The 22,406-nt window shown below is 44.3% G+C and overlaps 1 protein-coding gene across 1 annotated transcript in view; it reads right to left on the bottom strand.

Annotated features, from left to right (window-relative positions):
• The window catches only part of LOC143324805 (RNA-binding motif, single-stranded-interacting protein 3-like), a 107,017-nt gene extending 86,448 nt beyond the window's left edge, over positions 1-20,569 (bottom strand). Inside the window, exon 1 of the mRNA XM_076737547.1 lies at positions 19,181-20,569. Within this exon, the coding sequence (XP_076593662.1) occupies positions 19,181-19,255 (75 nt within the window). The 5' untranslated portion in view covers positions 19,256-20,569. The remainder of the gene's footprint in view (positions 1-19,180) is intronic.
• Between the last annotated feature and the right edge of the window lie 1,837 nt (positions 20,570-22,406).

Genomic DNA, 22,406 nt, shown 5'->3' with positions numbered 1-22,406 from the left:
AGGTTGATGTATTCTACCCCACATAATGGAAGTCATATGGAAAGACTGTAAACTCCTGCTTAAGGTCATCTCACTGAGCTATGGCAGCAAACAGAATACAAAACTATAAGACATGTGATGCCGCAGTGGCCGTCAACTCATGTGATCCCGCATGAGCACTTCAGGGTTTACCGGTAATTTCACTTGTAAGCGAAGCAATGTTGCAGCGTCAATGCACCACTATATCGTTCTACAGCCTTGTCTGATGTAGTAACAATGTTCAATATGCCTCTCTCCTTCAGATCGACCACGTCTGATTTAAACACACTTATCTTTTCCTTGTCTGCTCTCAGGGTCACTGACCATTCATTATTACTCTGCTTCCTTCCTCCACCGTGTCCCTTGTTCCTTCCTGTTTCTCTCTCTCTGCTCTAATTAAATTCCTTCATCAAATCTGAGAGGAGCAAATATTCAAGGAGAGAGAGAAGAAGAGGGAGGGCTAGAATGAGAGAGGGACGGAGGGATGGAGGAAGAGATCAGAGTGTATGAACGTATTGAGCGGAGTCCAAGCCTGCTGACTGAGATCAGATGATGACCTGAGGATATCTAGAGGGAAAATCCATAACAGGGCATGGTAACAAAGGTAGAGCTCGCTCGAATCATTACATTTTGTATTTCTCAGGTGGAAGATTAGACAGAAACGTGTAAGAAGAATGTGGCAGACAGAAACGCATAACACACACAGTGAAGAATCAGACATGACACGAGTTAGGCCCAATAATTGGCTTTCATTTCAAAAGGCTTTCATTCAAAAACGCACCTGCACTGTTGAAATGAAGCTCAGGATCTCTATTCTATGCACTGCGTTCCAACAGTATGTTAATAGAGTCAACTGCCAAAACAAATTGCATCTGGATTATGACGAGCAACTGGACCAACAGTGTTAGTGAGGGGATGGCGCACTATTTTCCATCGGAAATTCCATTTGCTAGGACACTGAATGACACTATGAAGCCACCTGGATGTTAAACACATTTAGAACTCTAAGCAATTTCAACTCTCACTCCTCTTTTGTCCCTGTGAGAGATGATACACAGCAGCTCACATTTATAATTCAGAATCCAGTATTGAACCATTCATCAAATCAGAAAAAAAAAAAAAGAAAAAGAGACATGGTTCGCCCATTTAAAAAACAATGGCTGAACAATGACAGCAGCACTCGATGCATTCGCCGATCAGACAGTGTGTGTGCGTGCACTTGGATTGATTTAAAGGCCTGATCAAATTACCTGGAAAAGGTTAAAAGTATCCATTACCGGCTAACATGCTTTTGCTATTGAGCACAGGGAGAAAAGGGGGAATGCAGCTGCACAGAGCAACAATCAAGCCCAACTGTATCCTGGAGGCATAAATATACAAAAGTATTCAGTGAGGGAAAGCACATCTTGAAACAGAAATATCACACTGAACAGGCGCAAGTTATGGAGAGGCAATGGAGCGAACAGAGAGGAATCTTTCTTGAATTTGCTTTTCTGATAGGATGTATTACTATCCTTCGCCGTCCCTTCTCTTCTGCCCGGTGAGGAGATGAGGATCTGAACCGCGACTTAAACGACACTCCGAAAATACAACCAGGCTTGTTTTTTTCCTTTGAATTCTAAACTATACGGGCCATATCCATCCATAATGCTCTGTAGTTCTGTAGAGATTGTACCGGGGACATCAAGACCGAGCGGTAAATAGCAAAACGAAGGGTCCTGCAGAGAATAACAACAGAGGCGAGCAAAGGAAAAGAGAGAGTGTGATGAAAGTGGAGGAGGGTTGGAGAGCAGAGCAGAGCAGAAGAGAACGGTAGAGGACGGTGGAAAGGCCACCAGAGAGGTCACTTCTGCTGTTAATAATTTATCCTTTAAAAACCAGTCTGAGGCTTTAATTGGTGCTGTGGCTTAATCCTGAAACACACATACACACACACCTCGGGGAGCCTCTTAGCAGCTGTGCTCCAGCTAAATTGGCTACAGTGTAGCGGCGGCAGCACCGAGTTCCCTCCAGGTATAACACAGTCAGCCAAAACAGCAGAAGCAGGCCTGCCAACCCCCCGTCTCATGAATCTGGGCGTGACACGCCGCTTCTATCTGTCTCACGCTCGCTGTCATGCTCTCAAAACAAATCTTGTGGCAAATCAAAACGACAAGACGTTAGTCCCCTCGCACGGTTGTTAGCTAGATATACACTCGGCTCACTTCGGCTGTAATCTGCATTTAGCTGAGGAAGACGTTCTGTGCGGCATCGGCGGCTTTCGCGTGACTCGGATTAAAGTCATTCATTTGATGATTTAAGGCTCGACGTGGCACAGAGAAAGATGAAAGGTCGTGAATCGAATTTTGCCTTTTCAGGACTACGGTTTGAATAATCAGGAAACAACACGCAGGGCAAGTCTTTATTGGCATGTGATAGCCTCATTAGCTCATTATTTTTTATTACCTTAAGAGCCTGTTCGGTGTAGCCCTCTCTGCGCCAACATGACTTATTCAAAGCCTTTTTGTCATTTTAAATCTGCACAGTGTCAGTGGGGACAATGACAATGTTCTTTGAAAAAGCTTTAAAAGAAGTTTGTATAGCAAGTGTGTATCAAATTTCATCAGCGTGCCTCCATACATAGACGCACATCTAAACTGCTTCAGTCGTGTGTTGTAAAGCAACTACAAGTCAGCAAATTGTGTTCAGAGTTTTGTCTGCTTGTAACTTCAAAAGATGCCTCTCAGGACAAGGTGCTGGCGCCCCATAGTGCAGAACAAGGGAGCACCGATGGGATGCTGAATCAAAGGATGCAAAGTTAAAAGAACGAGAGCAAACTGGAAGAATAATCAACAATAATGGTCGTGCAACGTATTTTAGATTTATCCCATCCAACTCTGCCGTCACTAAGAACTGTCCAGCTGCAGGCACTCTGGCAGTATTATATCTGCGCCTGAAGGTAGATGAGCACATTTACCACCCCCATATCCTATCCTCACACATCAGCTCTGTTGGTGAGATAAGCACTTCAGCCTTCAGCTGATCCAAAGGGAAACACTGCTATCTGTATCATATCGCCTCTCATACCCCCAGACTCTGCCTTAATATAAAATTGAGACACTCTGTCCTGCGTAAGACTTTCTTTTTGCCTTAATGAGTTAGTTCTAGCAACTACAGGAGTACCTGTGGTTGTATTGTACAGAGCACTATGTGTGCTATTACTATGGTGTAAATACTTGAAAAATAGAAAATCTGGTTTAACAAAAAATCAATAAAAACATAAACATGAAAAACTACAGTTTCCAAAGTGAACTTCCCACTGACTGTGGTCAAAAGGTTTGTTTCTGACTTTTCTGGATATGTGTTGTGTCAAAACTTCACCTGCATCACCGCTCAGAAAAACATGAACCGCTCACGGCAGCTGATGCCACGTTAAATCTATTAATCAGATCTAACTAATCCTAAAAAAAAAAAAAGAAGAAGAAGAATTGGAGATGTTGTGTGCAGTGAGTGTGGTTTACCACCAACTCCAGAAGTGTCACCTCAGAGTCTGCATTATTGTGAACTGCATTTCCACCTTGAGAATTAGATTTCCAAAGCGAGATAAAAACTAGTCCAAGAGTTGCTACAGTCCAAAATCACCCAGACAACGAGGTTATCAGCCAGACTCCGGCACCACGAGAATACATAGTGTCTCCCAAATCCTATTGTACCATGAAATGTCACAGCACATTAGCTACAAGAGGGATTACCCTTCCTTGAAAGTAAAAGAGGGAGGGAGGGAGCCATTGAAAAGAGATAGAGAAACAGGGAGAAGAGGGTTATACGCAGGAAGCCTGTGGGAATACGTATGTGAACGCATGCCGGCGCACACAGGTACGTGTGGGGTGAATATAAACGAGTGCATGCTCCGGAACCTGTAATTGCACTTGTAAATCCTCGCTAACTATTTTTCCCCATGTAGCCACTTTTCCTCCTCTCTTCTGTTCCTATTCTTCCTCTCTCCTTTCCTCCTCTGTGCCACTGGTCATGATAATCTCTAGATCTTGATTTGGCTATGCTTATGAATTATGTACACACACACACACACACACACACACACACACACACACAGCTTATCTATGGCTAGGAAGTTGAGCTAGGTTGGCAGACTGAGACCAACAGCTTGTGGCTGTACTTTGGAAGAAAGCAAGAGTCTGCTTATGTTGCTTTGTCTTTGTTTTGCCTCTCCACTTTTGTCAGCCCCGTTTCCCTTCTGTCTGGCTTTGCCACTCAATCTGTAATTCACTGGGACTTCTTCTCTCCGACTGACTGTCGTGAAGTCCAGATTGTATGTTTTGAAATCTGTATGACCGTCTTTCAGCTCTCCGTAGGACACGATGTTGTGCCTGACTCCATTTTCTCTCACGTTATCGAGTGTATAATTTCCTAATTTTACATTTGTGCAATCTAGAGTGTTGCCCTTTTATATTACAAAGAGAAGCCAGAGGAGTATTTGCAGAGAGCAGGGATGAACAGTGAAGAGAATACATGATGCACAATGGGAAAGTGACATGAGGATTAGCAAAAGTTCCATTTTTCAGTGTATTTTAGCAACTGACTCTGCTGGACCCACCTGGATCAGGAGGAGATTGCCACACCAAACAACTCTCCACTTATGCATTTATTTTAGGAGCTCTTTATGTGTCCCTCTGTGCCCCTTCTTCTCCTCCCAGCCTTATCTGTGTCTTTGTCCCCCATCACTTTGATCTTCTCACTTATTTCCTCTGCCTCTCCTCTGCTGTTGTGCTGTAACTTATTTGACCCCGCACCCTCTGTGGATGTACAATCCACCTGACACTTCCTCGAGCCTGTAACCAACACCACCATGTGTACAGTGTGCTGCTGCACTCACTGCAGTGCGTCTGTGAGAGCAATCCAGCTGCACGTATGGATACGTAGCAGAGTTTTTTTGGTATTATCAGTTGTATGCGCTTCTGTTACTTCCTTACTTTTCCTGCTGCTAAATGCGACCCCCCTCTTAGGAAGCAGATTTGGTTCTGGACAGTACTCAGTCACAGTCACAGCACCCCACAACAAGAGATATCCATTAGTGGAATACATTGACTTTCTGAAAATAATCCTTTGGATCAATTTACTGCAGTGTAATAAGATTGGCTGCAGTTTCACCTCTGCCTTCTTAGTATCTAATCCACTATGGTGCTTCTGAGATACTGTAAATCTAAAGCATACAATTCAGTCATCAGCATGATCATTTTAGCATGCACAACACAAAACTACTGTAAAAAATGTGGGGCTTTGAACACTCCAGAGGAAAAGCTGATGGCAAACTGGGCCCATTCAGCATGTTCTATCTGTCAGACTGAAAGCGATATCACTGCATTACATCTGCATGCTCTTTTTATTGTCTACAGAAGAAAAAATAATCTCCAGTTATTGTATGTATGTATGCAGGTGGGTCTGCCACCGTACTGGCTGAAGTATCCCCCACATCATTGATTTCTTCTTGAGAGAGATGGGGAGGACTGAGAGAGACCTCTGCTGAGAGGATAATTCTAGGGTTGGTATTGGTAAGAGTGCGACGGTTAGTACTTTCTGTCACAGCGGTGCACTGCTCCTCCTGTTGTAGTCAGAGCCTTCCCTGCATCTAATCTAGCAGCTGACAGTGTGTGTGTGTGTGTGTGTGTGTATGTGTGTGTGTGTGTGTGTACATGATTTTATTACATACAAATACTTGCTTTACATCGCATTTACCCCTGCGAGGGGGTTCAGGATACACTGCTGCCCAGAAACTCAAAATAATGGAATTGTAATAAAGCTATTAAAGTGGAATTGTCCATACATCAGCTCCTATGTATGTTTTATGTAACTGCATGTATCTGCTGCTGCTTATCCAGGGGGACAATAAAATCTGACTGCTGCCAGTGAAAACATTCAGTGAAACAAAAAGGATTCACGCTGCTTTTGGTCAATAGATCACCTGTTTACATTATAATTCTAACGCATTCTTTCAGGATTTCTCAACAACAAGGGGCGTGTTTGTTCCGCAGAGGCCGACCCCTATCACAGCACCTCAAGGCACGGAGAACAAATACTCGAGAGAGGGGACCAAAGTAAATAACAACAGGAAGATGAGGATGAAGACAGATTACAAGGAAATGACAACACAATTACACAATACTGTGATTTTAGTATTAGGACGGTCTGGGAAATCCAGAGCAGCTCAGCCAACTTCAACAGTGTTGGAATGAGTCAGGCAGCCTGTGTCAAAGGTCGACCCAAAATCAGCACAAACGACAGCAGGAACCCTCAGAAACACCCACGGACACAAATATGCAAAGTCGAAGAACAATGTCAAGCTTTGATAAGAAGGTCCTCTTAATGTACTGCAGTGCTGATGCCCTGTAGTCTGCATAAAGAACATCTTCTTAATGTCCAAAGTGTGTTTTAATGAACTTCAACAGGGCAAACACAAATGCAATGTATGTACACACATGCTCTCTGAGTCTGTAAATGCACACGTCAGCCATGCGCTATATACGCAGCCAGACAACTGAGCATGTGCGTACAATGATGCCAATATACATGCACACGGAGATACTGCTTCCCAGGGTATCAATTATTCATACAGGAAGTTAAATCAATGAAATATGCAGATTGCTGCTGTACTACACGTAGCAGACTAATGTCTCTGTCTCATTGGATGGTTCAGCACAAATGACAGCATGGTGGTGCAGTTGGAGCAGCACTGAACAGAGGCCAAAGAGAAAATGAATTATTACACTATGAACTATTTAGCAGTGGCTTCAGTTAACTCTCACCTTGCTGTTGCCAAAATGAGACTCCTACTCATTCAGCTGTGTTTCAAGCACCGTTTTGTTAGCAGTTAAGGCCCAATGACTGTTTCACCTTAATGCACACACACCTTTGCCGGTAATAAGAGAGCTCCTGGTGCTCTTTAACGCTTGGCTAAAGAGCAGTGGAATACATATTCAATATTTGAAAAAGCGCGAGGGCAGACGACTTGTCAAATTTTACAAGCAGCGTTACCACTTTTGAAGCCGTTATGTTGTCTGTTCAAGTTAAATCAAGCACACCTCAAGCGTTTAAAACCACTTTAAATGTTATTTTTACCCTCAACTGTCAGGCTCCTACACACAGAGAGACTAACATGGAAAGACAGTTCTGCGAGCGACTTAGCCAATGAACTATTATTGTTGGAGACTACCTTGACTCTAAACAGTTGGGTGTCTGGGTGGAGGAGCTTGAATATGCAGTAATTCAGCCTCCCACTGGCAGAAACTGCGCGGTTATAATTATATTAAAAGAAATAAAGATGAAAACCACAGCTGCGATGTCTTATCTGTTTCCCATCTCCTTTGCAGAGATAAAGAATCTGGGATATGAAGAACTGTGGTTGGCACTATAAAACCTCCATACCTCCCCTCCACGGTGGCACTTCACAGTGGTAAAATACACGAAGTCCAGCACAGAATATTGCTGAGATGTCAGAACAGTGACTCTCAGTTCTGCTATAGCGGCTGCGGTGGTTCTGCTAATCTGCTGCTTTATTGTACAGCTGCACCAATATCAGCAGCAGAGTAACCACATCCAACAGTTGCACACACAAACCTCATTCGAGCGTCCTCAATGCTGTGACACAAGTACCACTCTCTCACACAGACGCGCGCGCACGCACGCACACACACACGCTCGCTCGCTCGCTCAGCACAGAGTGCGCTGAAAGGCCAGGCTGTACAGCACGCCTCAGTAGTGTGTGCCAGCCTAATCTAGTCAGGCCTTTTATCCCATCTCCTCCCTCCACTTCCACTTAAATCAACACTTCACTGAGAGCTACAAAGCTAGTTCGCACCCTCGACACACACACGTACACATGCGCACGAGCACACGTGCACGCGCTCCACTTCTCCTCCTTCGTTGTTAGTCTCTGTTTATCTCTCGCTTAGGCACTCTCGCCTCATCTCTGTGTCTCAGGCACAAGCACAAACCCAAATCTCACATGTGTATACAAATACTCTCGTGCACACACATGCACGTGCGCGCGCACACACACACAGGCAGTCACACACTGAAACATACTTGCACACATCTCACGCGACTTTGAAGAAGACTGGTACTCTCTGAGGAGAGCCGGTGGTGTGAATGAATAGAAGCTGAATGTACCTTAACAATCTGTGCACAGTCAACTGAGTTGGCCATTGGCCAGCCTGATAGTCGGTACCCCAGAAAATAATTATCCACTGAGCAAAAGTATGAATATACATTGGCAGTCATTACAGAGGAATTCTATGTTTACTGCTTCAGTCAGCAAATCCTCATACCTAAAGAGTATAAAAGTCAGACAAACCACTGATCCAAAAAACAACACATATGAGTATTTTCCTGATCTGTCACCCTTGTGGTGTAGCTTTGGTTATGGTCAGGCCACTAACCTACTTGGTTAAGATTAGAGAAAGGTCAGCCTCATGGTTAAAAGAAAGTAGAGTGGGAGGAGGATGTCAACCATCCACTTGCAGAAGAAAACATTTATTATGAGGTTACCCTGTGTTTGAACAACCAACGCTGTTGTTCTTCTGGTGAGGACAGCTTGAAATAGTTGTGCAAAACTTCCCAAATATTCTTTTTTCACAGAAGGGCTGGAGTCCCAGGAGCAGCAGGCTGACAGGAAGTGCAGCTTTAACCATGCTCTTGTTTAGAAGTATCAGAGTATTTATTCAGAAATGTCAAGTTAAAATGTCACAATCACCAGAACGGCCTGCCAACAGACAGCACAACATGGTGATTTGGTGTTATACTATCTTTAGAAAATCACTGGCATATGAGTAGACACACACACACACACACACACACACACACACACACACACACACACACTGAGGGCAATATAAACAGCTTACTTTCAAGTGTCATTAGTGACCATTCACTTTGGATGTGCTCCCTGCAATCAGCAATCATGTTTGGACTGCCATGCATGGCCCCACACACACACATACACACACGCACATACACACAGTTACGTAGACAGCTTTGATAAAAGCATGAGAGCTCTGAAAAGTAATTTGACTGGGGCCCAACAAAAGGAGTGTTTTCCTAGGATAATCCCTGGCTGGGACTGCAGGGGTTCTGTGAGTGAGTGTGAGTGTGTGTGTGTGTGTGTGTGTGTGTGTGTGTGCGCGTGCGTGCGTGCGTGCGTGCGTGTATACCAGAACCCTGGAGAGTGGGTGTCTGTGTTTGTGTGTTTACTTGTGCAATCGTGTGCATGTGTGCGTGTGTGTATGTGTGTGTGTGTGTGTGTGTGTGTGTGTGTGTGAGGGATCAAGCCAAGCAGGGAGGGTTTTATTCAGGATTTCATTAGCAGGGAATAGGAGATGTTTGGCCTGGCCAGCCACCTCTGGCTCAGGGACAAGAGTGTGTCTGTAACCCAGCTAAAAGTGTCTGTAAGGGCAAACACTGTGGCACTTTTATAGAGTTTAACTGCGTTTACTTTATACTGTATGTTCCTCTCAAACCGAGAAAGAAAGAGCACAGAGGTCGAGCTCCAGAGTTTGTTCACGCTCGGGGTTGTCCTACTGGTGCTGCTGGACACAAAAAATGCATCCTGTGTGCTTATAAATACTCTTAAGTGACATGGATTTAAAGGCCATCGGTGGTGAGCAGGCAGTAAGGTGAGACAGTGGAGTATCACGGAGAAGTTGCAGAATGCGCTGGGGTTGAATATTATCCTGAGGTTTGATGGGGTTTCATACTTCTCAGGAATGTATCATTCTTTTCCAGAGAAACTGTGATTTCTCACTGTTGTTATTCTTTAATATCGATGAAAGCAGTTTAATAAATTCAGAAAAATAAATAGAAAACAGCAATCATTTCTAGAAATAGACAATCCACAGGTGAAATCCAAGCATAAGCTCAAGATGGATTTATAGTAGTCACAAAGGGTTAAGGGGAGTCCTGCTGTTGAGTCAGATTTCACCCACTGATAACACCACCACAACACTACATGGATGTATCACACACAATCAGGCCACACTGTGCTTTAATTCTATTCCCCACATTAACTCTGCTCACATTCCTCTCTTTACTTTGTAACAATGCAATGCTGGGAAGGTCCATTGTTTCATGAGTACATACGAGACTCTGAAGGTTTGCAGTGGAGGAGGCTTTGCTCCTGAAAAGAAGAAGAACATTTAGCCTTTTCAAGATGTTAAGGAAACGATAATGTGTGTGAAATGAAACGCATATAACGTGTGGGACAGATTTATACACACTTCAGTCATTACTGTTGCTACACCTGACTGTTTGCTGAGACCAGGTGAGGCTTGTCAACTGCCAGAGAAGGACAAAAATATTACAGGCTCACGCCATTAAGTCCACGAGTGGTGACAGCCTCGCTAAAGACACTGGTTGAGATTTTCTTGCAAGATGTGTCGCAAAAGATAATCAGTGGAGTCTTTTTCACATTTGCTCCGCAGAAAATTCAGACTCTCTTTACTACAGCTATCACTACCCTTATTAGTCTCCCCGCTCTCCACAAATGGCTGGATTCAGCTCTTTGGAGGATCTTAAAAGGCATTCTGTGAAATGTAAAGACACTGAAGAAGCCGAAGAGAGATGGGTAAATGATAAAATGACTGGAATGTGTTTAAGGGAACGGATCGATTCACATTAAGTGTGGTAATCAAAGGTATTCAAAGGTGGAATTTTCCTTTAATGTTTCTGACCTGCACTGCCCTGAGACAAGGATAGTGAAAGATACAACGAGAAGAGTGAGAGAGAGAGAGAAAGAAGCAACAGCTAACTAGGAAAAGGAACAACATATGGGGGAAAATCCCTCAGGCCATTCTTTCAATTATCTCTCTGGTCCCTGGTGTAGGGATCACTCGCCCACCAACGCACAAAACCCCCACATCCCACCACCTCGCACCAAATGAGAAGAAGAACGGCTCCAACCAAATCCCCACGTTGATAGTAATAATGACATCATGTATTTAATGCAGAGAATGTATGCAAATAATGATCGTGTGTCAGAGATTAATATTTCATTTGCATAAATATATTCCGCCTGTGAACACAAAGGATCGCCGTCTTTGAGAAACAAGAAACAGTCAAACTGTGATTTCCATTTCCTCATATGTAAAGAATTGAATCATCAGCTTTAGATTTTTTTTTTTCTCCAACAATTTCTCCAATTTAACCCCAGACGACCCTGAACAGGATAAGCAGTTTAGAAAATGGATGAATGAATGTGCATAAGAAATGATGGGCTAATTAAATGTTAAATTCATTAGACGTGATTAATTGTTAAGTCTGAACTGGAGGTGTAGCATAATATAGCAGGTGTTCATTAAAAATATTATTTTGTTCATCTAGAAAAAAAAACAAGGTTCCTAATTATACTGGATCAACTTATGTGTAATGAGGAGATAATGAAATTCATAATGTCAATACATGTGACAGTATGGAGGTGTAGGTGCAGCACATTCACACAACATCTGCCCATGTGTGATGCACTTCCTGGCTCGCATGCAGCATGACAAAGGGTTATCGTGGGTCAGCAGGTTTAAATGCCTCCCACACGGGTCAGCTAATGATCCTTAAGCTGGGAACAGGCCTTAAGATTACTGAAACCAACATCGACTAGAATCCCAACACATTACATCTTTTTTCACCAACCCACACACATCTTTTTATTCTAACCACATTGCTAGCCAACACACGGAAACGCAGCAACAACACAAAATCTTGCATCTAATACATGCTCAAATAGAGGAAAAGTGCTACATTTGGGTGAAGCGGTCGATGAAGAACTGTGTACTCTGCAGCAACCTGGAGGTGAGAGAACTTCGTAACTTCAAGTGAACTGTGGTTCTGCACTGAAACCATTTTAGAAACATTTTCTCAGTTACAGCACAGTCCCGCCCACGGCACTGATTGGCTGATCATTAGTTCCCCATGGTACTAATTGGATCATCTGCTTTTTCACATGATCCCACGAGTTAATGTCACAGACGAATCAGTTAACTCTGGATTCAACGGTCTGGACCCGTTCAACTTTTGGCCAGTTTTTAGAAATGATTCTGTCTCCTGCACATGTGATGTTGATGGTGAAGTCATAATTGTATTCAACATAGTGCTATCGCTGCATGTCATCCCCTCTCTCCAGCTCTCACTATCTAAAAATACAGAAGAAATGCTAAAAATCTTAATGGAATCACAACATTTTGATGAGAATCACGGGCAGCTTCTGGATCAGACAACGAACAATCAGACAACAGTACACTGTGTTACTGCACTCGTATACAATTACTGTTTACTGCTGGGCCACAAGCACACTGCAAAAAATATGATGTCCAAACATGTACTTGAACATCAAGTACATTTACTTAAACACCAACATTTTAGAAACTGATTCATCTTTCAATCTGTTCTGTTAACGAATGGAGGCGAGGTGTCTGAACATTTGCTGTTCACTGTATAGCTGAAAGCCACAGACCACATAATGCAGAGATACTGAATCTCCTATCTACAGTCACTACATCAGCTCCACGACCAGGGGCCATACCCTCTGCACTGAATTACACATGCGCACTTAAAATAGCTAATAGCTAGAGGTAGTGCTCTTTGTCTCCCTCTTTTCTTCCCACCAATAAAGTCTTTGCCAGCCACTTAGCATGGTGGACTAAAGGCCGGCCAGAGCTTTCGCCACATGTGAAGAGTTGTGATATCATTGCGAGTCATTCTTTGAAGCCCTCACTATTTCAGTTGCCGCCGCCTGTAAGCAAAATTAGCTCGACACGTAATTTGCGAAAACATCTGCGTGCTAACTGGAATTATGTTTGCTGCCAGACAATATTAGATGATTGGACATTCTATCAGGAAGTGTTGGGGACTATTGGAGCCCTCAGCAATTTCTGTGGTGTAGCTGTTTGAGGTAGAGGGCTCTGACAGGAGCTTTTAAGAGGCAGAGAATCCATTAGACAAGGGTCGCTACAAAGTGGCCAACTATTAAAAATGCAGCAGCACCATTATTCTCTGACCCAGCCTACAACTCCTGTCTCCTTCACTGCATCGCTCTTTATTTCCCTTTGGGTCTCTATCTCTCTCTCTCTCTTCTTTTGAATTCTTTTTTGCTGCTGCCATCTGTTCTCTTTTTTGATATATCTCACTCTACTCTCCTTCACATCCCTTTTTCTCATCTATCCTCCCTTTTCTCTCTGCCTCCTCCACATATTTTCTATTACAAAACTGGCAGGGGTGAGCCTCTCTCACCTCTCCGTGCATGCACTGACCCACTGAAGCTTTTTCACTCTTATTCAGCATAGCGGGGCACTGGTCAGCGTCCGCTACTGTACTGGGACAAGAATAGAACAGCCCACGGAGAATAATAAATGGACATATATGGGTGGTTAGGAGAGTCCCTTTTAAGCAGTAAAAACTACCCAGACCCGGCAAACTGAACAGATGGTGAGAGAGAGAGAGAGAGAGAGAGAGAGAGAGAGAGAGAGAGAGAGAGAGAGAGAGAGAGAGAGAGTGAGAGAGAGAGAGAGAGAGAGAGAGCCCAGAACACAGTGGGAGAGGCAGGAAAAGAGAGAGAGAGGCAGAGAAAAAGCAGGGAAAGGAGTGAGCGAGAATGTTGGGTAGGGCATTCGAAGAAGGCAACATAAGGTTGTACCCTTTTCTCTACATTTGCATATGATGCTTTCAAGAGCCGAGCTGAGATCCACACTGAATAGTGGGTCTTAAACAACAGGCACATGATAATATTGTCGGTTGTAAAACTACAACCGATGCAGGCAGGCAGATGTGCGAGGAGAAACAGGGCCTGAGCAGAGTACGTGTTGCGCTATAAACGCTACACCCTCTGTTTACTTTGCACCCAACACACACATGCATGCGCGCGCACACACAACACACACTATTCAGTTTCTGCATGTGTGTGTGAGATGTGTGCTGCATAATTTATGGTCGCTGTTTCTGCTAAGGCGAAGTACTTTATGTTTGACAAGAGGAGGAACAGAAGCTTGGAAGGAAACAAGGGAGGAAGGAAGGAAGGAAGTGGTAGGAAAGAGGGGCCAGGAAGACGAAGTCAGTGCGTGAGTTTATCCATTTTCTTGGTGTCCTCTTTGTGTTTACACAGGCGTATCTCCATGTTGAGTGTGTGCGCGTCCCTCGTTTCCACCTGCCGTCATGATGTTTACTCATCACAGCTAAGCCAACCACTGACCACATTTATCTAGCGCATTATAGAGAGTAATTGAATGTGAAAAGCTCATTTTTGAAGGATGGAATATTCTATTTAGATGTCCGGGCGTGTCCGCATGTGTCATTACTTTGATATCAGCTGAATGCTGTTTCTCATTACCCTAATTAAAGCTCCTCGTGTGCCACTGAGCATATTAGCACACTGATCTGCAGCAGACTAATGATCGGCTGGTTGATAATGTGAGGTTTTTTTTTTTTCCCCCTTTCAGCTTCTCTCTTATCTCGCTCTTGACGATTATCATCAAAGATTCACATACTCAGTCAATCATCATCTGAGGCTAAAAAGGTAAAAAAAAAAAAAAAAAAAACTTGAATACCTCTACTAAATTCAGAGGCACCACCATGATTGCATATGTAGATGACAGTTCATACATTGACATCTCTACATAGATAAGAGAAATGAAGGCATTAGTGGAGATGATATGGCCAAAAAGGTACTGCAAGAGTTACGGTATATTTTAACTAAAGAAAAGGAAGAGTGCATGGTTTCTCTAAAGAAACATCCCACTGATCAAACTTCCAAAAAATGTTTGCAAACAGAATTTGTGATAATCTGAAGCCTCGTGGTGGGAACAGGCTTTGGCCTCGTCAGAACCGAGCAGTCATGTATGTCACGAATGCCACTTTTCCACTTCTAAATACAGCGACACGTCAGATTTTGTTGTTATTGGTGTGACATTTGGTGTGATGACACATCCCACCCCGACCACAGGAAAACGCTTAAAAAAGTCACAGCAACAATCACAAGCGAAGATCATTTGTTTTGCTTCAATTTGAGATTTCACAGACTGGATTTCCTGCAAAATGTAGGAAAAATGCTGACTAAATGATAACTAAATCATGCCCTCTGAGCAACACAGCGGGCATCAACAATATGCCAACTGAAACTAGCTCACGGAGGCTTTTAAGGAAATCTCAAACATTGATTGTGCATAGGAGAGATAGACTTGAGCTATAGCTTGTCCCTCCAGCGACTGTATATATCCTCTGGTTAAATTTTAACAAATCGCACAGAGAATGCAACAATGCAGCTGTGCTTTGGCATTAGCCCTCGCACTGATCCCCTCAAACCCTCTTACAGCCATGATTAAGGGCCACAAGGCTCACATAAGAGGGCACGCCGTCCCTCCCTGCCCCTGCTAATGTACGCTAACTGTACCTATAGCCCATTATGGAGGCAGAGCAAGAGCAATTCTCTGTTTAATAGGCGCACATTTACACACACTCTGTCATCTGGCTGAGCATTGTTAGTTTAAGCTAGTCATTTCATAGCTGCCTTTGTGCGAAGGTGGTGCATGTGTGTGCGTTTGAAGATTGCTATTGTAAAGCAGTGAAGGCTGCGCGTATATACCACACACACCCACACACACACACACGCACGCACAATTGATTTCCACAAGAGGAGAGCCTCCACTCTCTGGAATCAAGATTAATAAGAGGCCATTTACATCTCCAATCAGATCAGTGAGGGGGGGGGGGGGGGGGGGGGGGGGGGGGGGGGTGGAAAGTATGAGAAAGAGCTAAAAAGAGATCAAACAATAAATACAACTGGTTAAGTCTTTGTCTCCTCTTGTCCATTGTACACAAAGAAAAGAGCCTGAAAACCAACTGCACACCTACATTCACACCCACAGAGCTTCACACACACTCCTCATACTTGAAGTCAGAGATCAGCAAAGGCAGATCAAGCACTTGGCTGTTGTCAAGGTCCATATAGATGGATAATCTAGCTAGTCTATGGGGCCTTTGACACACACACACACACACACACACACACACACACACACACACACACACACACGCATGAACGTATGCACTCACACAAACACGCATGGCTGTTCTTCTGGGACCCAGAGAGCTTTAATGACACCAAGCTGCACTGAGATGGGGTCACTGTTCAGAGGCCCCACACACAGAGACACACACCCACATTAGCACAGGATACACACATGCACTTACAGACTTCCACACACAAAAATGAGCAAATATATTCAGTTCACGCTCACACCCGCATCAACGGATCATGTACAGTCACGGATACAAAACCAACATACAGGAGGCAGGTTTTACTCATATGTGAATGTATATGCGAACACACAATGCACACACACACACACACACACACATGCAGGCACAGCCCGAGAGGGAACACTGGGGAAGGTAGGATCCAATTTGATTTGACCTTGACAGCAGAGGGAGAGAGGGAGGGGTGCTGGGATGGAGGGATGGATTGGGTGTAAGGAACAAAGTGATGGTCTGGGCCAGATGCCTGTTGCAGATACTTGAGAGAAATTAGATGACCTTGAACTGATCGAGATAAATCATAGAACAAGAGACAGCAGTGTGGCATAAAAGGTGTGACAGACGTGCATCAAACGGTGAAGTTAATCTAACATACATGTGCAAAGTAAAGCATCATTTCTTGCGTAATGGACCTACAAATCACACCATTTTGTCGGATGCTCCTGGATTTACTGAGGAGGCTGATTAGGAATGCTGCTTCTCTGTTGCTGCTGGAAAATTAAACAAGGTTCCCTTTTGAGTATTATAAATCTGATACAATCATAACTTTTCATTTATTTATTCATTTTTGTAAATATGCAGCATTAATGTAGCCACAAAATTAACGATGAAAATGCTGCCAAAAACACTGGCTGTCAAAGATTTTGTAAGCATGATTTTCCGAGGATTAATTCTGTGTTTATATATTAAAGAAAAAACAAGACAATTACCATATATATCCTTGAAGTTTCCTTCATTAAAAGGAAACTTTAAAAACAACGAGGTTTATATTTTCCAGCAGCAGAGATGCATTCACTCCTCCAGATTAGCAAACAAGAAGGCACGCTCGTCATTGCAGACGTTTATCACGACCAAATCACAGATGTGCATCAACTAAGTTTCCAGCTTCTGTTTGCTCATCATGAGAACATTCTTAAAATTATCAGACAGCTCCCAGATGTGAATGTGCGCTGCTCCAAGATCAGCAGATAAGTCTGTGCTGTCGGCATGCTGCAAATACAATCTGCACATGTCATCTGCGAATGTATCCCGCAGTTAATTGGAAATATTCATCTTATTTTCTCGGCTAACGCTGAGTAGCTGCTACAGTTTTTTGTGTTTAAGGCAACGAATGAAATGTTTTATAGTGTGTGCTTGAATCACTTGAACTAAACTGAGAAGATTGTTTCATCAAAACCTAAATTGCTATTTTAGCCAATGTTTTGTTTGATCAGTATCAGTCATATGAACGCCCCCCTCCCCTTAAAAAAAGAAAAATCTGAATTCTTTGTTTACTGGATCTCGATACGCTGCGTCTCCACCAGCTTTCATCTGTACAGTAATTGTCATCCACTCGTACTCTGTGTTTTGCGAGGCGGCAGTAACAGCTTCTTTTAACATGACAAATGTGATATCGTACCAGTTGTGAGTGCTTTAAATGTTATTTTTAGGGTGTGCGGTACTTTTGGTCAGTAGTTTAGAAATTCCAAGTGATATTTATACTTTCACAGTTTGTCATTTTGCTGAAAAAATAAAGAAAAACATCTAAGTGTGGAGGAGCAGAGCTATTTGGGTGCTCTCAGGTACGTCTTGTGTGCAGTATGCTGCTGTCTACAGCAGACAAACGGAAACATCAGATTGGAAATAGGCTGGATGCTCAGTATTAAATCATTTGGATTGCAATCTAGGAAAAGAAATCCTACCGATGGGCTGCAATGCATCATGCAGTCTTTTGGTTCAAGGTTCAAGGTATTTTTATCTGTGGATAATAATTTTCTTACCTGTTCTTCCCACACTTCCCACTGTGTCCACCGAATAACATGATCACTCTATTCTCAGAGCATCCCACTCCTACTCTTTTATCTTTGCCTCTCTCTCCATCTCTCTTGCCTACTGACATGTACACATTTACTAAATATTGCAGCAAACCTGCCAACTCCTCACACTTACTATCACACAAAAGAAAAAAACAAATGAATCAGAGCAGACAAAGGGAATGGCGGGTAGGGCAATACGATGCAAAAGCAATCGATCAGGCCGTAGAAATCCATTTTCCTCTTCTTGGTGGTAGAAGACAGAGAGTGGTTAATATCTTGTGTGTGTGGATCTGCGTATGCATGCTACGTGTGAGTAACAGAACTGGAATAAAACTGAAAGAACAAAGAAAAAGACTGAGCTCAGTTTTCTGTACTCCGGGTGATCGGAGAAGTGAATCAGGTTCCATCCATCATATCTACAACATGCTAGAATGGGTGAGTACAGGTTGGGGACAGCCAGTGAAAGGAGGGGGAGAGAGAGTGTGTGTGTGTGTGTGTGTGTGTGTGTGTGTGTGGTGGTGGTGGTGGTGGAGAGGGACAAAGTAAGAGAGAAAACAGGGACTGAGGGAAGGGTGGGCCTCATGCCCTGAACTTGAACTTGGAGCTGGTGGGGTCAGAGAGGGGAGGATGGGGTCAAGCGCTCAGTGTGAATGGAAACGGAAAAACCCAATAACTCCCCACTCAGAGACAGATGGGGGAGAGGGGACATGGTGCCATTTAGCAAGCTGTCGTGTGAGGCTATTTCAGCATTTATCTCAGTGCTTTTTCGAGCAGTCACTATGGGACCTAAAGTCAGTCTCTTGGTCTTTTCCCGGCTTGGTAAAACACAGTCTTACTCTTAAGATATGCTGCATCAGAGCCTTTTTGCAGCCTGGTCAGTAGATTAAGGAACATGACATAATTTAGGCAGGAATTACTTGAGAATCAAAGAGGCAGCAGATGGAGAAAATCTAGTTAAGGAGAGTTGCGAGATGGCTTCGAGACAGTTACAAGATGAAAAACTGACATGTTTTTGCAACACACAAAGACGTTCATTCCCTTTGAGTTGGAGGGGTAAATTAGGTCATCCACGCTGACCATCCTACCTTGGTCTGGAGATAGTGGGGGTAGTAGTAGGTGTAGTGGGGGTACATTGGCTGCTGCTCCAAACGTTTTCCCATGTAGCTGGAATCAACTGAAGGTCCTGGAGGCTGGAGATAGAAGCTCGCAGGTGGGGTACGTTCACTCCGAGGGGCTGGCCTGGATCCTTCAGATGACTGTTTCCAAGAGTGGAGGATGCAGAGAGAGAACGCTCTCCTCTTGCTGAGGTATGCTTGATAAATGCACAGAGGAAGGGAAGGATGGAAGGGCAGATAGGACTTGGAACTATAGTCTGTCTACTTGTCTGGGAGCTCACCGGGAACCTCACAAAACCATTCTTCCCATGAGTCTGGAAAGAGAGACAGAGGGAATCCGGAGTGGCAGCAAAAAAGGGGCTGGGGGAGAAGGAGGTGGAGGGTGAGGAAAGGAAGATATGAAAGGATAGTAGGAGGCAATACAGGAAACAATAGGGGGGATTGAAGAGCAGGATGGAGAGAGGTTAAAAGGAGAGGGAAGAAGAAGAGGAGGAGGAGGAGGAGGAGGAGGAGGGAGGAATGGATGGGATCCAGTTCCTTGCACTCTCCGCTCTAAAAATCAGACTCACTCTTTTTCTTCTCTGTTGCCCTGAACATGCCCCTCAATTTGCTTTCCGGCGTCTCTTACTCTTGTCTCTCTCCGTCTCTTTCTCTCTTCCCGCGTATCCGTTTCCCTGTCTCGTTCTTCCTCCCTCTCTCTCACACCAGACGAGACCCTGATCCCGCCGGGGGCTCGGCTGTATCCTGGAGAACACACGCCGTCCTCTGCTCTATCCTCACAAGACAGTTAAATCAGCAATGAACTCACAAATGGATGTGGAGCTGGAGAGAGAAGAGGAGGAGAGGAGGAGGAGGAGGAGGAGGAGGAGGAGGAGGAGAGAGGGTGGTCTGGAGCTGAAGCTGTGACTGCCTTTTTTCTCACTCTCTCTCTCACTCCCTCCTTCTTTTGTTAAGCTCCGGGGATAGATAGGTAGATATTGCTGGAGCCCGGCGTGGAAGATGAGCAAAAAAGAAAAAGCCTCGGTAGAAACTCCTCACGCTCAGGAAAAAGCAGATAGCCTTATCCAGACGCACACTCACACAGAGGAAAATCCCTTCTGATCCACAAGGTGCCTCCTCCAACTCTCTTCTCTTTTCTTCTCTTCCCCTCTGCAATCCCTCTCTTTCTTCTCCAGCTTTCTCCCTGACGGCTCGCTTCCCACTGCGCCTGGCAGCCGTCACTGTGTGTGTGTGGTGGTGGTGGCAGTGGCGGCAGCGGCGGCGGCGGCGGCGTGTGTGCGTGTGGTATGTGTGTGACTGTGCATGTAACTGAGAGGGGAGTGTGTTTGTGTGGCTGTTGCCGTCTGCTCCACTCTGCGTGCTGAGGCATAGAGGGGCTCGGCTTCAGCGCAGCTACGCTCCTCCCCTCCCTCTCTCTCTCTCTCCCTCTCTCTCGCTGTCTCTCTCCCTCTGTGTTTTTCATGGAACTATAGAACAGTGGGAGTGGTTGGTCCTGCCCTCGTTCAGCCCTGGGGTGTGTGCGTGTGTGTGCCGTACATAGAAACTAAGAGAAAGAGAGACAGAGATGGGCTGTTCTGCTGGCAGAAAGGCGGAGCTGGGGAGGGAGTATGAAGAGCAGGAGCTGGGGTAAAGGGTGAGAAGAGGATACACAAGGAGCAGAATTTGGAAACAGAGAGGCCCCCCTACTGGCACTCTATAGACGCAGCAATGGCACATTTTCCATAATAAAAGCTGTCTTTGGATTCCTTAAACCGAGCAACATAATAGCCACATTTTCCATCTCACCTTAGCTATTATTAAATGCCCTTTTCTATCGTACAGCATGTCAAAATCAGCTGGAGTAACCAACACACACGTGTGTAGATACATGCACGCAATCGGGCATGAATGACCCTCCAAAACGTGCGCCCCAGCGCACTCAGAGACGCTCCATTCACACATGCCCAGTGAAGGGCCCAACATAAAGTGTGTATGCAGTTCAGCGGTTGTGTGGCACAGTGACCCACTGACACAGTGCTGCCTGTTATGTGATGTAACCAGGTTTAAGTAGTGCTCTTACATAAGCACAGTGAGCCATGCATGAAAAGACTGCTCTGCCCTCTGACTGCAGCTCTGTGTGTGTGTGTGCGTGTGTGTGTGTGTGTGTGTGTGTGTGTGAGAAAGAGACAAGGGCTGGCAGACAATGCAAGTTCACTAAAGTGGAAAAAAGGGCACGAGAACAGAATCCGAACGCACAACCCTCCTCTAAGATAAGGGCTTTATTCCTTGTGGGCAATTAAACTACTTTACAGGCTGTGCAGCAACACATCACTTTGTTTGTGCTATTGTGCGCCCGTCTGAGAGAGGTTTTTTCTTTTTGTCACTGTGCCCATGTGTCTGTCTGTATTTTTGTAGCATTCTCCTGTCAGCTTATACAATACACAATAATGATATGTTTGGCTCAGAGATATACAACAAAACATCTTCCAGTGCAGCATATAGAAGGCTGCTGTGTAAAATTAAAAATACAAGCAGCACAGTCGGGCCAGGCGCCCACAACACATTGTTTCGTCAAGACATCTCAAATTTTGTGATTTTGACGTCTGACAATTCAGCTTGTTTGACCGCTCACCAACAAAAATATGAAACATGTTTGATGCAGATTAGCACGTGCCAGACAAGATAAGGAGCAGGGACGGCAATTAAATCAGCACCAACCCACTCACAACTTACTAACTAGTGTTATGTATGCATAAATGTCCTGGGGGATGAGCGTAAATGCTACTCCAGATCTGAGAAGTGGGCAAACATTGTGTACAGCACTGATGATAACAGTAAACTGTATACAATTAACAACTGTATACTGATGATAACAGTATACAATTAACAACTGTGAAGCTACAGGGCCGTCACTTTGCTATTGGCTTAATAGGGCTTCTAGCTAATGGAGACTTTTTACTTGACTCGTCTTGTCTTACCTCAGCAGCTCTCTGAGTTGTAACCTATAACACAGTGCAACATCATGCCTGGAGGCGAGCCTGGACTCGGCTCCATGAATCACTTGTATTTTCATTTTTCATCTGTATTGCCTTGTTAACCATGTGATAAATTGAGTTTATTATTCCACAGACTGAAACAAGTGTGTCTTCAGGAGTGCATTACATTACGTGCTGTAATTTGTATACAGTTATCATTTTTAGCTATGCATTGCCCTAAT

This window comes from Chaetodon auriga, chromosome 8 (genome assembly GCF_051107435.1).
Source record: "Chaetodon auriga isolate fChaAug3 chromosome 8, fChaAug3.hap1, whole genome shotgun sequence".
NCBI lineage: Eukaryota > Metazoa > Chordata > Actinopteri > Chaetodontiformes > Chaetodontidae > Chaetodon > Chaetodon auriga.
This window is presented reverse-complemented; position numbering and strand designations above follow the sequence as displayed.